This window comes from Rana temporaria, chromosome 13 (assembly GCF_905171775.1).
Source record: "Rana temporaria chromosome 13, aRanTem1.1, whole genome shotgun sequence".
Taxonomy (NCBI): Eukaryota; Metazoa; Chordata; class Amphibia; order Anura; family Ranidae; genus Rana; species Rana temporaria.
Genome location: NC_053501.1, coordinates 17,814,997 through 17,830,555, shown reverse-complemented (window position 1 = coordinate 17,830,555; position 15,559 = coordinate 17,814,997). Strand labels below are relative to the sequence as shown.

At 47.8% G+C, this 15,559-nt stretch overlaps 1 protein-coding gene across 2 annotated transcripts; it reads right to left on the bottom strand.

The window, feature by feature from the left end:
* Window positions 1-1,858: 1,858 nt before the first annotated feature.
* On the bottom strand, window positions 1,859-13,454 carry LOC120920337 (ubiquitin-like protein FUBI). Of its 2 annotated transcripts, none has more exons than XM_040332367.1 (5): window positions 13,353-13,454; window positions 11,206-11,287; window positions 7,382-7,526; window positions 4,774-4,829; window positions 1,859-2,113 (listed from the first exon to the last, which is right to left on the bottom strand). In XM_040332367.1, exons 2-5 carry the CDS (start codon window positions 11,278-11,280, stop codon window positions 1,988-1,990), a joined length of 402 nt encoding a protein of 133 aa, XP_040188301.1. In that variant the 5' UTR covers window positions 11,281-11,287; window positions 13,353-13,454; the 3' UTR covers window positions 1,859-1,987. The 2 variants fall into 2 exon arrangements, with proteins under 2 accessions (XP_040188301.1, XP_040188300.1); XM_040332366.1 differs by having other exon boundaries at window positions 13,337-13,443.
* Window positions 13,455-15,559: the final 2,105 nt, after the last annotated feature.

Genomic DNA, 15,559 nt, shown 5'->3' with positions numbered 1-15,559 from the left:
CAGTTGCTCAGTGCATTGGAGTTTATGAAATTCAGAAATGTATAAATGGATAATATGATCAAAACCATCGCCTGTAGAAAAATATATACTGATTTTTTTTCTTTTCAGTGCTGGTTAGTGTTAGAATGTTGGTGGGCTATAGATGGAAGGATTTTAGTATTAGCATGGACTTCCACTTTAAGCCCTGTCACTTACCAGGATATCCACAGAGAAACAAGGAAGAGACCTGTTGGGCACAGAAAGTCCTGTTAACTCCTTCATATTCAAGTAAAACAAATCTAAATGCCCAATTTTATCATTTTGACATGCGTTCGTAAAAAACTGTATATATTCCCACAGCTACTTTGTGCATCCAGGTGATTTATACTGCGTTTTCAGGACAAATTGGACTTTCATTTAGTGTTCAATTGTAACAGATATCATTTTTTTTTTGGTATTATCAACGGAAAACTGGTGCAAAAAAATAGTAGAAAACAAGTTAACTGTGTATTTGCTACTACCACCAAAGAACCCCCCCAAATATATCCTCTGCACCCGACAATCGCAGCGATACCACCTATGGTTAGTTGTACCCGTAGTACAGCCCAGAATTGATAGTATGCATTTTGTTTTTAATCCTACCTACCCACCAACCGATACCAATAAAAAAAAAAATTTGTACCCCTCCAGAAAATACTGACCTAGATTCTCTCCCCCCTTTACGTGCGAGTGTGATACAATGCATCTCTCTTGTCCCATTGACAGACAGAAAACACAGGGGTGCTCTCAGGGCCGGATTTGCTCTCCCTGCTGCCCCAAGGCCAGGTTCCCCAATGCACCCCCTCCCCGCCAAACGAACCCCCCCCCCCCCCCCCCCCCCATCAACGGAGAATGGCAACCGGAGGGGACAGGGGCGGCACAGTTAGTTCAAATATTTTTTTTTCCTACTTTTTTATAGCTTGTTAACTTTTTTATTTTTGTGTAATTTTCTTATTTTTCTTATTCTTTACTTAATTATTTTTTTAATTTAATTATTATTTTTTATCAATTGTTTTCACTTAACTTTATTGCTATCACACCGGAGAAAACAATTTCCTGTGTGATAGCAATTGGAGGCGACATGTTCTCTTTATTGACCCCGTCACCTCCAAAACAGAAGTCCTAGCACTGTGCTAGAACTCCTGTCACAGCTGAGATGGGAAGAGCACAGCTCACCCCTCTCACTGTGTACATCTGCGGCAGGGACAGAAGACAGACTCGGAGGCTGAGGGGAGGACGGAGGAGTCCCGAAGGCAGAGCAAGCAGAGAAAGGTATGTGGGGGGAGGGGAGGACAGACAGCAACACACATTTGACAAGTGATTTTGGCGACATTGCCGCAATCACTTAACGAGCGAGCAGATTCCCCCACTCAATTCTCCCACACAGCAACTTACCGCCCTCAACTGTATGTTACAGCCGTCGGGGGACTCCATGCCACTGCCGCCCCTTGGCACCCTGCCGCCCCGAAGCCTGGCCTCGGTGGCCTTGTGGGAAATCCAGGCCTGGGTGCTCTTCAGGGACTGATCACTGTGAAAGCCAATCAGAGGCTACCACAGCGATCTGGTGACCCCCCCCAAACCAGTCGTTCCAGATCCCAATTGTTAGAACAAGACTCTGGTCTGTGCTGGGAGCGCGCCCCCACCACAAATATGTGGCCCCACAGAAAAAGCCCAGAACATTGGGGCTGTATATTTGCATACTGTCGGCATGAAGAGGTTAAACACCATGTAGATGCCAGATTTGCAACACAAAGCCAATGGCGTGGTCATAGACATCTCCCCCGGTATACAGACTCGGTTCTTATAATACGTATCCATGCATCAGTAATGGAGGACGTTCTTTTCTGCTCTGAAAATAGACAGCTTTATTAAATCATTTGACAGGATACAAAATCAGCAAACAATTATATTCAAGTCAATTAGGAATCAGTTTTCCTGGCAATGCCAAAGAGCGGAAAGCGAATCCGGTTTAGGAATTGGAATTGGGGCCTTTCTTCTTGCCAAACGTGGGCACCACATTGACAAATCTACGGTTGTACTGCATGCGTCTCTTGGCTCGGCCAGTTTTCTTCTTTTTCTTTTCTTGTTTTGCCACCTAACAGATCACCAGAAAAAATAAATAATCATCTCTTGATTTTTCAGTTCTGTGTTACCAATTTTTATAAAATTTTTTAATATTGAGTACTTCAATCCAAACGGGAAATGCTGCAATGCAATTGTTCACTTTAAAGAGTTACTAAAATATACTTGCCTCCACTGTGCAGTTGGTTTTGCACAGAGTGACCCCGGTCATCCTCTTCTGGGGTCCCTCAGCAGCGCTCGTGGCCCCTTCCTGCATCGGGAAACCAGCTAGAGAAGCACTCTCGCCAGGGGGGCGTACTCCCCCATGCAGGCGTACTCCCGTGTCCATAGACACAAAGCCAGACTGTGCCCCGCCTCCTGCGTCATTGGATTTGATTCACAGCAGTGGGAGCCAATGGCTGCGCTACTATCAATCTATCCAATCAAGAGCTGAGACACTGGCCAGAGAGGGCATGCACCTCTCCGCCGAACAGGCTCAGGCAAGTAAAAACAGGGGGGGTTGCTCAGTGACAGAAGTTTTCTTCATAGGCTGTCCTATGTATTAAAGTGGAGGTTCACCCTAAAACAATAAAACATTACATCCAGCATACCAATGACATGTACAGTATGCTGGCATTTTTTTCCCGCTGTACATACTGTTTAATTGTTATTTCCCCCCCCCGACTTCCGGATTCTGATTCCCGCGGGAGTGGGCGTTCCAATTGAGAGCTTAGATGTTTGACGTCTGGTGAAAAAAAAAAATCCCATGGCGCATAAAGCGCATCACCAGTTTTCCGTAAATAGCCGACCTGCGAGTCGGCGCTATACGGTGCCTGCCGTGTAGAGCTGACTGCGCAGGCGCCATATAGAGCCGATTTGCAGGTTGGCCATTAACAGAAAACTGGTGACACGCTTTATGCGCCATGGGAAGTTTTTCACCAGACGTCAATCATCTAAGCTCTGAATAGGAACGCCCAGTCCCGCAGGAATCAGAACCCAGAAGCATATCGTTAGTATGCTGGATGTAATGGTATATAATGGTTTTAGGATGAACCTCCACTTTAAGGTGAGAGCATGGAGCAGGGCTGAGCTGCACTGTCTCAATAGAAGGCAGGAGTACCAAGGTTCCATTAAGTAGTGCATCCCCATCAGATAATGCCTCCCAACGATCTGCACATTCACAGGACGCAACGGCACTCCATCCAAGTTGATCAGCTGGCGTAACATCAACACTGCGCACTGACAGTCGGCTTTCAGTGTGTTGCACGATCACTAGGGGTGCAACGGATCACAGTTGATCTGTGATCCGAACGGGTCACCCCCTTCGGATCGGAACACACTGTGATCCGGATTGCCACGGCTGCGTAGATAGGCCGAAGCCTTTCCTAATGTTACGGCCGTGGCTCCGAAGCCGCGTGCCTTTCCCAACGTTATGGCCGCGGCTTCGGCCTACCTCCGGAGCCACGACCATAACGCTAGGAAAGGCCGCGGCTTCGGCCTAGCTCTGGAGCCGCAGGAATAACATTAGGAAAGGCCGCGGCTTCGGCCTAGCTGCGGAGCCGCAGCCATCTTGGTACACCCGGCGGCAGCCCTCCTCTGTTTACACCCACGGAGGAGCCCGCACTCGTGGGACACACCGCTCGGGGAGTGTCTGTCAGTACTACCTGGAGGGGTGGGTCTCTGTACTGAGAAGAGGGGGGTCACTGTACTGAGAGGAGGGGGGTGTCTGCACCGAGGGGGAGGAGATGTGGATAATACAGTGGGGGGGGGGATTTTTTTTTTTTTGCCGATCCGAAAATGATCCGATCCGTGACTCCTGATCCGAGGAACGATCCGAACCGTGAGTTTTTTGATCCGTTGCACCCCTAATGATCACATTCTCCCTTTGCAGATCCTCAGATAATGCTTCAAACAATCTGCGCATGCACAGCGTTGACATCACGCCAGCTGATCAACATATCAGATGGAGTGACATTGCGTACTGCGCATTTGCAGACTGTCAGAGGCATTATCTGACGGAATGCACTTTGATAGAACACCAGCAGAGGACCTGAGAAGAGGAGGATCAGGACTTCTCTGTGCCACCTCAATGTACACAGCAAGTCTAACACGTGTGCCATTAAAGAAAAGAAAATGGAACACTTAAAATCACTTTTAGCCCCAATTCACAAGGGTGTGAGGTGTCAGTTTAACACACACACACACACACACACACACACACACACACACACACACACACACACACACACACACACACACACACACACACACACACACACACACACACACACACACACACACACACACACACACACACACACACACACACACACACACACACACACACACACACACACACACACACACACACACACACACACACACACACACACACACACACACACACACACACACACCATTTGTGCCTATGGAACGGTTCAAATCTGTGCAACTATAACATGCATCGGTTTTAAAAAGGTTCCTGCACTATTTCATCTGTGTATGAGGTCACACAGAGATCAGAAAGCCGCACATGAAATGGCACCGACTGGCGGCTTTGAAATCGCACCGAAACTGCATTCAGCGTGAAGCTGGGCTAAAGGGCTCGTTCTCTTCCCAAAGACAGATTTAGTAGTAAACACAATTGTGCCTTGTATAAAAAGTCTTGCATGTTTAGGATCACGGAAGACTTACCTTAGGCGTCTGTCCTCTCACTTTCCCTGCACGAGCCAGTGACCCATGGACTTTACCTGGGAGAAAAGGCAAATATATGAGAAACAATGGAGGGAAGTCCATGTACAGATTATTCATCCAGAATTACATAGGGTTTAGGGAAACTCCAGTTTTACTCAGGACCTGTTTAACATAAAAACACAGCCTTATCATCTCAGTGCAACTCTACCAGACTGAAAACAAACTTTTCTCTCAGGCCCCTTTCAGACTGGGGCGGGAGCTGCGGTGGCAGTATAACGCCGCTAAAAATAGCGGCGCTATACCGCCGGGATTGCTGCGGGAATCAGCCGCTAGCGGTGCGGTATTAACCCCCGCTAGCGGCCGATAAAGGGTTAATACCGCCCGCAATGCGCCTCTACAGAGGCGCATTGCAGGCAGTATTGCCGCGGTTTCCCATAGTTTTCAATGGGAAGGAGCGGTATACATGCCGCTCCTCACCGCTCCAAAGATGCTGGGGTGGTCGTGCAACACTACCTATATGAAATTTATCATCTTTTGGAGACAGATTTCTTTTGATGGTAGTGAATTACCACTGGGGTTTTTTGTAAAAAATTAAAAGTTGGTTCGAAAATTTGGTAAATAAGCAATTTTTCTCCTTCACTGATGGGCGCCGACTGGCATCACTGATGGGCATTTTTGGGGCTGCACTGAGGATCAGTACCCCGATTATCTGCAGGTCTCCTCTAAGGAAATGCCACTGAGCAGCTCTCCTTTCACTCGGTCAGTGCGAGAGGAAAGCTGATGACTGGCATTTCCTTTTTTACATGTGATTGAGAACAACTGATTGAAGAACGAACCTCATCATCGGCCCTTAACTGAGATTGGGGATGCGCTGTGTCCCAGGGAAGCATTCAAGAGTGGGATGACGTCATCCCAGAAGGAGAGCCACCTTGCACCCCTCATTGTAATATACGGCGGGCAGGAGGTGGTCAATTTGTATCCAAACAAAAAAAAAAAAAAAAAATGAGTCCTCAGGTTCGGTTCACACTGCCACGACTTGGTATCTGACGCGAGACCCCCCCCCCCCCAGAAGTTGCGTGACATGTGAAATCCTATTTTAGTCAATGAGAACGGTCTTAAAGCGGGATTCCACCCGTGATTTTTCTCTTTTTTTTTTTAAAGTCAGCAGCTACTAACAGCTGCTGACTTAAGGACACTTACCTGTCCTAGTTGCCCGCAATGTCTGTCCCGACGCCAATCGCTCGGTCCTGGCGCCTCCATCCTCACTAAAGGTTAACAGGTAGTGAAGCCTTACGGCTTCACTGCCCATTTCCTACTGCGCATGCGTGACTCATGCATCGCTTTGTGAATGGGCGGCTGCCTCCTGGCATACACACAGTTCCCAGAAGGCAGAGCGGCTCATTCACCAGAAGACACTGCGGTGGAGGAAGAGGAAGAAGATCTACTTCCGCATAGCAACCACCCTTTCAGGTGAGTATACAATCATTTTTTTTCCCCTCTATTTTAAGATTCTTGGAGAAAAAAAATAAAATAAAGGGTGGCACTCCACTTTAATTAGCACTACTGAAGTCGCCCTGAAAAGGTTCCTGTACTACAATGCGACTTCCATCTGACTTGTGCCCATGGACTTCAATGGAAGTTGCCTCAAAGAAGGATCCTTATCTACAGTATATTGATGTCCTTTGGATTCGACATTACAGGAAGATTACCCAGACATTCCCTGAAAGTCACATCAAGTTGCGACCATGAGGTTGCAGTAGGAAGCATGTGCCAATAATAAGGAGGCGTCCATTTCTGACTTCCTACTGATAATGCTCATTGCCTGGCTGTCTTTGGCTTAAAGCGGAAGCTCAGTAATTTTTTCCCATCTTCATCTATTAAATCTTCTGCCCTTGTTGCATTTACTGGCAGTTAAAACCTTGTACAGCCCACTTTGGTAAAAAGCCTAGGCTCATGACATGCACAGCTCTCTCTCTCGTGAGTTTGCCGGGGGGGGGGGGGGGGGGTGTCATAAGAGGGCCAATGAAAGCTGCAGGGCTGGAGGTGTGCCTCCAAATCCATGAAGCAGCTTCAGCTGCCCTCGGCTAAAATACCTGCAGCCAGACTCAGTGGAGGGAGATTTCTGCAGCATATTTGCCAAGTACAGAATCACAGTATATATAAAATATGCAAAGTGGTTGGCAGGAAGCTTCAGAATGGCAAAGATGTTTTTATTACAATTATGTGAGCAGATTGCAGCTCCTCCAAGTACATTTTAAAGCTGGCCATACATGGATTGAAATTCTGCTGGTTCAGCTGAGATTTGATCCATCCCCGGGCAGGCCGATTGTAACAGTTTATCAACTTGGGTACAACCAGCCTGTTGAGTTTTTTTTTTTTTTTTTTACATGCGATTACAACCGGGGGGGGGGGGGGGGCGGCTTTAGCTACTAGTAGTCATCATTGTGTTCTGCAGGCCAGGAAGGCTGCACACCCTTGCCAGCAGAACACAATAGCGCTGCAGGAATCATCTCACCCAGGAATATTTTCTTGGGCCCAGGTCATATTTGGGATTTTTGTTTTTTTTACTGCCAAGGTCCTTGTAAATGAACGCATCTGAAATACTCACCTCCTAGAAGTCTGCCTGCCAGGTCCAATGTACACTGGTCACCGACACCACTCTGAGACAAAAGCACATCATCCCCCAGTGCCGCTCCTCCATAGGACAGCACCAGATCACAATCCACAAGGCCTTCAAGTTGAGCTACACGAGCCTGAAAATGACAGAAATAAGACAGTTACTGCAACTGGGGGGCAACTCTGGATGGGGGGCAACTCTGGATGGGGGGCAACTCTGGATGGGGGGCAACTCTGGATGGGGGGCAACTCTGGATGGGGGGCAACTCTGGATGGGGGGCAACTCTGGATGGGGGGCAACTCTGGATGGGACTTTGATAATGGACAACTGCTGCATTGTATAACATTCAGGTACAACTTACAAGCAACTTGAGGACCACATACTTCAATGTTATATGTTGCTGCAACTTTAAATTGCACATACTGTATATGAATGGTTATCATTGGAAATTTAACATGGGGAGCGACTTGTCAATGCGACTTTGGTGTCCAAAGTTGCATGAAAAGTCATTCAAGTGTGAACGGAGCCATAATAAGGCAAAGAATGTTTTATTAGAGATTAGTCGTTGTGAAATATTACTGTAGTGTTCTATCGCAGGATTCTCACAAACTGGCTCCACTGAAATTTCCAAATTAGGCCCAATTAGCTATTTTCCCTCTCCGGTGTCATGTGACTCAGTCATGTTACAAGGTCTCAGGTGTAAATGGGGAGCAGTGGTGTTAAAATTTGGTGTTATCACTCTCACATACTGATCACTGAACGGTCAACATGGAACCTCATAGCAAAGAACTATCCGAGGATCTGAAAAAGAATTGTTGCTCTACATAAAGATGGTCTAGGCCAGTGATGGCGAACCTTGGCACCCCAGATGTTTTGGAACTACATTTCCCATGATGCTCAACTACACTGCAGTGTGCAGGAGCATTATGGGAAATGTAGTTCCAAAACATCTGGGGTGCCAAGGTTCGCCATCACTGGTCTAGGCCAGTGTTTCTCAACTCCAGTCCTTGAGGCGCCCCAACAGGTCATGTTTTCAGGATTTCCCTCAGATGAAATGGCTGTGGCAATTACCAAGGCAGTGAAACTGATCAAATCACCTGTGCAAAGTAATGGAAAGCCTGAAAACATGACCTGTTGGTGCGCCTTGAGGACTGGAGTTGAGAAACACTGGTCTAGGCTACAAGATTGCCAAGACCCTGAAACGGAGCTGCAGCACGATGGCCAAGACCATACAGCGGTTCACCAGGACAGGTTCCAATCAGAACAGGCTTTGCCATGGCCAACCAAAGAAGTTGAGTGCACAGCGTCATATCCAGAGGTTGTCTTTAGGAAATAGACATACGAGTGCTGCTAGCATTGCTGCAGAGGTTGAAGGGGATGGGGGTCAGCCTGTCAGTGCTCAGACCATACGCCACACACTGCATCAAATTTGTCTGCATGGCTGTTGTCCCAGAAGGAAGTCTCTTATAAAGATTAAGAAAGAAAACTGGGTTGGGACTTTAAATGAGGCGTATGAAAAAAAACACACACCTCCATCCATATTGGATACAGAAAAAAATTAAAATAAAAAAAAAGGGGGGGGGGGGGGTTTTGGGACTTTAAATGAGATGCGTTTTTAAACAAACAGTAGTAAAAGTAAAAGTTTATAACCAGGCTCATACATACCACCCAAACAGGAAGCCGAATTCAACTGTCTAACAGTATGTTAAAAAGCAGAGGATTGGTTGCACGCATTTGCAAGTACATGAGTAAGCTGCAGAGCCAGCGACAAGGCTCTCTGTGATCTGCAGTCCTAACTAAACTTTTGAAGTCTCCTCAATGGAGGCATGTAAAGACTGAGTTTTCTTTGTACCATATAGGGATGGAGATGCGTTTTGCTGATACCCTTATACTATTATGCGTTTTATTTCCAGTGCTCTTCACCACAATACCAAGCATAGGTGGAGACACACCCCTAGTCACCTGTCCTCCATCTACCCATCAGTCTTTACATGCCTCCATTGAGGAGACTTGGTTCACTTTCCTTTTCCTTCCATTTCCCTTCTAAAAAATGTTTGTCCAAATCTCTATTTAGAAAAAAAAAAAAGGGGGACATCTTCTGGTCAGGAAGAGGTACTGCTGTAGATCACTTGACTGAAGTTTATTTTCCCCATATAGAACATTTTTTACAGTTCTTGGGAAACTACAGTAGGGAAAAATTATTTGATCCCCTGCAGATTGTGCAAGTTGCACACACAAAAAAAAAAAGTCTACATTATTTATCATAGGTGCATTTTAAAGCGGTGGTTCACCCTAAAAAGCAAGTTTCTACCATGAAATCCAGCATACTAGCGTGAGCTACAGTACGCCTTTATTTTATTTTTTTGCGCCGTACTCACTGTTTAATCCCGTAGTAAAGTTTCAGACTCCCCGCAGGGAATGGGCGTTCCTAGGCAGAGGGGAACATGATTGACGGCCGGCTATAGCGTCATGCTTCCCGAGTAGAACTCGGCTCTTCACTGCGCTATACGGCGCCTGCGCACAGACTAGGAGCTGACTGCACAGGCACCGTGAAGAGCCAAGTCCTATTTCGGCTATTTCCAGGAAGCGTGACATGCCATAGCCGGCAGTCAATCATGTTCCCCTCTGCATAGGAACGCCTACTAGTCTGAAACTTAACTACGGGATTAAACAGTGAGTATGGCGCAAAAAAATAAAATAAAGGCATACTGTAGCTCGTGCTAGTATGCTGGATGGCATGTTAAAAAAAAAAAAAAAAAAAAAATTTAGGGTGAACCCCCGCTTTAAATGACACGTTATAAATGGAGTTGCAGTTCAGTGAGTGAAGTATTTGATCCCCAATCAAAACATGACTTGGTGCTCATGGAGAAACCCTCATTGGCAAGTACAGAGGCAAGACATTTCTTGTAGTTGGTGACTAGGTTTGCACACTCTTCCAAGATCTTCTCTAAATCCTTAAAGGGATTGTAAAGGCAACTGTTTTTTCACGGTGAAAAAACATTCCGAGGGTACCGCCCCCCCCCCCCCCCGAACCCCCGTTTTACTTACCTCACCCCTCGAAATTCCCATGCGCGTCCTCGTGATCCTGTTGGGTTCCCAGCCTGGCCGTTGATTGGCTAGGCTGGACGGATTGATAGCAGCGCAGCCATTGGCTGGCGTTGCCGTCAATCACATCCGATGACGCGGCGCGCCGAGGTCGAGTGATACAGTCGGCGGCTATGCCCGCAAAAGCTTTCCACCATGCGAGCTCGTTCGCATGAAGGTGGAAAGCTTTTGCTAGGAGCAGCCGAGACAGCCGCCGAGGGACCCCAGAAGACAGGGTTAGGGGACATTCTGTGCAAAACAAGCTGCACAGTGGAGGTAGGTATAACCTGTTTGTTATTTTTTTTTAAGAAAAACATTTTTGCCTTTAGTGTTCCTTTAAGGTTAATTGGTTGTCGCTTGGCAACTCGAAGTTTCAGCTCCCTCCATACATTTTCTATAGGGTCTGGAGACTGGTTTAGGCTGCTCCATGATTCTTGAGCCACATGTTGCCTTGGCAGTAGGAGGTGCAAACCTGATGCTTTGGGGTTGTTTCTATGCTAATGAAGGTACAGGCGACCAGACGGGGGCCATGTATTGTAAAATCTTGGATGAGAACCTTCTTCCCTCAGCCAGAACACTGAAGATGGGGGTTTCAGCATGACAATGACCCAATACATTAGAGCTGCATAATTCTGGCCAAAATGAAAATCGATTTTTTTTGCTTGGAAGAAAAAAAACAAAAAGAACCACACACACACAAACACAGGCTTGAAATACAAGCCGATACATACCTTTACATCCAGCACCGTGTCCTGGTCAGAGACATCCAAGGTGTGAAGCGACTGGCCACTGATAAAAAGCTGCATGGTTGCTCTGGAAAAAAAAAAAAAATTGGTGTCTTATCAAAGTTCCTAGCTACGGTAATGAATCTTTAATCACAAAAAGGACACAATTTCAATAAAGGAATTTTGTATGGAGAAATATATGGAAGCTGCCATTGCTGGTCACCTCCTAAATAAGAAAATGCTACATGCCTGGCTGACTCTGGTTTCTAAAGTGTCCGGATACAACATACAGATTGGAAAACTCCAAAGACTGAAGTTCAAACAAATCTGCAGATCTAATTCAGGGAACCAGAAAGCCATTAGATCAGCCCCACAGCTAGGGAACGAGTTGACAACGTCCAATGACGATACGCGTCTGGGAGGACGTGCGGTGACGTCATCACGTTAGGAGGAAGGGCTCTGCTTTGTGTATATGCCAGCCGGCAACTTTTAAAAAACGTTTGTGTTTTTAACCGTGTGAGTAACTTTTCATTGTCTTTTAATAAATTACCTTTCCTTGCGGAATTACACTATGTCTGCCATTTTCTGTTTTTGATCGTGCGGTGGTGTTTCCGTTACGCTTGAGGGAGCAAGTGCCGATTTCTATTCAGGGAGTGGGATCTCCCCAAAGGCCGCGGCTGGGTCACAGCCGACTGCTGTCTGACATTACCTATCTGGCAAGCTGCTTTTATTACTGGTGGTGGGCTCTCACTCCAACAAGTGTGCCGTTATCACGGTTGCGATTGGATTATCTCCTGTGGTGTTTGTGTTACGCTTGAGGGAACAAGTGCTGATTTCCATTCAGGGAGTGGGATCTCCCTAAAGGCTGCGGCTGGGTCACAGCCGACTACTGTCTAAAATCACCTATCTGGTAAGCTGCCTATAATACTGGTGGTGGGCTCTCACTCCTACAAGTGTGCCATTATCACGGTGGTGATTGGATTATCTCCTGTACCAGGACCACGCTCATGCTGGAAAGAATATAGACTTTTCTGATTATTACTATAACCCCTATGAGGGTTAAGATATTGTATTGACTTTTGCATCACACTAAGGCTGCATTCACATCTAGGCAGACAAAATCGCAGCGTTTTGTCCCGCGATTTGCGGCGACAAATAGCGGCGTTTTGTACCACGATTGTCCGCCTAGATGTGCCCCTAGATTGTACCCCTATGGAGATAGTTCCCATCTCCTATGCCGAACGCTGCCTGAAAAAAAAGGTCCGGGACTTTTTTTTCAGGCGGCAGATGTAAACCATCTCCATAGAGGGCAATGTTAAATCATCCCTCTGGTGTCTTGGGGCGGCGGCAGCGGCGTCACACTACAGGCGACAAAACGCCTAGGTGTGAATGGGCTCTAAGTCCGGGTGCCATGGCGCAGTTCTAACCCCCCTTTTTTCCCCCCCCCATGTCTTTAGTGCATTTGCACCAGAACTGCTGCCTCCCCATTTTCCGTGTCCAAGTTAAATAATTTATTTCCATTGACCATTCCTAGTCGATAAGCGCAATTTTTTCTGTTTGTATGGTTTGGAGTATTTTCAGAAGAACGAAGTGCTGCGGGGGGTGGCGGACGCGTCGCAGAAGGCGGTCAGGAAAGGACAAGGGATGAACTGCACAGAATAAAGCCCCCAGTTACTTGGACATTTTATGTTTTCAGTGACACCAATGGTGGACCTTGCCCTGGCACCGTGCATGGGCACAGGTTACTAACATGAAGTCCCAATGTGGCAAATCTGCTCTAAGATTCAGCAGAGGAAACAAAAAGTAATCATAAATATTAACCTGTAAAAGGACTGGAGAAGTGCTAATGGATGAATAGTATATCATAGAAGACGTGAGCCCAATACACCTCCTCCCCCTTCCTATCTATATCACTGACTGTGTATTACACTGCACTCCTCCCCCTCCCCATCTATATCACTGACTGTGTTACACTGCACTCCTCCCAGACATGTCCCAACCTGTCCAACACCCCCACACTGCCACACATGTACACCGCATTACACCACGAACTGCAACACTCACCCTGCTGATCAGTAAGCAATACAGAGAGCATTATAACAATATATTAGATCTATTCCCCCAGCACGCCCCTCACCTGTCTGCCGTCTTACCTGTTGCTCTCTCACTTCCTCTTCTATAAACCACGCCTGTCTAGAATTTATAGGAAACCCCGCCCCTCCATTAATTATAGGAGACCCGTCCCTTCTGTCCCACATCAATCGGAGACCCCGCCCCTCCTGTCCAGCATCGAGAGGAGACCCCGCCCCTCCTGTCCAGTATCGAGAGGAGACCCAGCCCCTCCTGTCCAGCTTCGAGAGGAGACCCCGCCCCTCCTGTCGAGAGGAGACACCGCCCCTCCTGTCCAGCGTCGAGAGGAGACACCGCCCCTCCTGTCCAGTATCGAGAGGAGACCCCGCCCCTCCTGTCCGCATCAATCGGAGACCCCGCCCCTCCTGTCCAGCTTCGAGAGGAGACCCCGCCCCTCCTGTCCAGCGTCGAGAGGAGACCCCGCCCCTCCTGTCCAGCATCGAGAGGAGACCCCGCCCCTCCTGTCCAGTATCGAGAGGAGACCCCGCCCCTCCTGTCTAGCGTCGAGAGGAGACCCCGCCCCTCCTGTCCAGTATCTATAGGAGACCCCGCCCCTCCTGTCCAGTATCTATAGGAGACCCCGCCTCTCATTTATAGGTAAATGCGCCCCTCCTGCCCAGCATCAATAGGAGACCCCGCCCCTCCTGCCCAGCAACAGTAGGAGACCCCGCCCCTCCTGCATCTTAAAGTGGAGGTTCACCCAAAAAATAAATGTTTAACATTACATTCAGCCGAGTTGTCCTAATGACAATCGGCTGTTTTTTTTCCCCGTACATACCGTATTTCACCGCCGCTTCCGGGTATGTCTTCTGCGGGACTGGGCGTTCCTATCTGATTGACAGGCTTCCGACCGTTGCATACTGCGCGTCACGAGTTGCCGAAAGAAGCCGAACGTCGGTGTGCAGGCGCCGTATAGAGACGCACCGACGTTCGGCTTCTTTCGGCAACTCGTGACGCGCAGTATGCGACGGTCGGAAGCCTGTTAATCAGATAGGAACGCCCAGTCCCGGAGAAGACATACCCGGAAGCGACGGTGAAAATAAGGTATGTACGGGAAACAAAAAAAAAACAGCCGATTGTCATTAGGACAACTCGGCTGAATGTAATGTTAAAATTTTTTTTTGTGTGAAACCCCATTTTAAGGAGACCCGCCTCTCATCTATAGGAGAACACGCCCCTTTTGTCTTTATCGATAGATCAAGGACAGGAGGGGCGTGTTCTTCTATCGGAGGACCAGCCCCTCCTGTCCATCATCTATAGGAGACCCTGCCCCCCATGTCTTTCATTTACAGAGCACGCCCCTCCTGTCCTTGTTCGCTGGAAGAACACGCCCCTCCTGTCCAACATCTATAGGACACGCCCCTTTTAGTCTTTTATCAATTAGGGGATACACCTCTCTAGTCCCTGATCCAGGGGTAGGCAACCGTTGGCGCTCCAGCTGTTGTGGAACTACATTTCCCATGAGGCATTGCAAGGTTGGCAGTTACAGTTACTCCCAGAGGCATGATGGGGATGGCAGTTACAGTTGTAGTTCTGCAACAGCTGGAGTGCCACAGGTTGCCTACCCCTGCGAGGACCCGCCCCTTATGTGCATCATCTATGGGAGGCCCCGCCCCCATGTCACATGACAGGCCTAATGAGCGCTATACACGTAATGAAGGACTGCAGATGACGTACATTGACATACATTGTACATCCCCCCGGTGTGCTCCTTGCTCTGTGGTGTACACATGACGTTATTTGGAGCCAGTCTCGGGGGAGCGTCTGTCCTACGTTCTTCCTCCCAGAGCCGCCCACTTTATTATCCAATGTGCTGTGAGTATATGGCGAGCTCCCCGGGAACACACAGGCCCGGATTTAGATAGGAGATACGACGGCGTATCTCTGAGTGCGGGCCGTCGTATCTATGCGCCTGATTCATAGAATCAGTTACGCATAGATTTCCCTAAGATCCGACCGGCGTAAGTGTCTTACACCGTCGTATCTTAGGCTGCATATTTACGCTGGCCGCTAGGTGGCGCTTCCGTATAGTTACGCAAGGAATATGCTAATTAGATATTTTCGCCAATTTAGAAACGTACGTCCCGCCGGCGCATTTTTTTACGTCGTTTACGTTAGGCTTTTTTCGGCGTATAGTTACCCCTGCTACATGAGGCGTAGCTAATGTTAAGTATGGACGTCGTTCCCGCGCCGAGTTTTGAAGATTTTACTTAATTTGCGTAAGTCGTTC

Bases quoted from the DNA above. Each gene is read 5' to 3' on its own strand.
- LOC120920337 (XM_040332367.1), bottom strand. From the start codon at position 11,280: ATGCAGCTTTTTATCAGTGGCCAGTCGCTTCACACCTTGGATGTCTCT. The intron at 4,830-7,381 runs GTGAGTATTTCA...CTTTTCTCCCAG, and splicing joins GGCAGGCAGACTTCTAGGAG to GTAAAGTCCATGGGTCACTG. The intron at 2,114-4,773 runs GTAAGTCTTCCG...GTGATCTGTTAG, and splicing joins TGAGAGGACAGACGCCTAAG to GTGGCAAAACAAGAAAAGAA.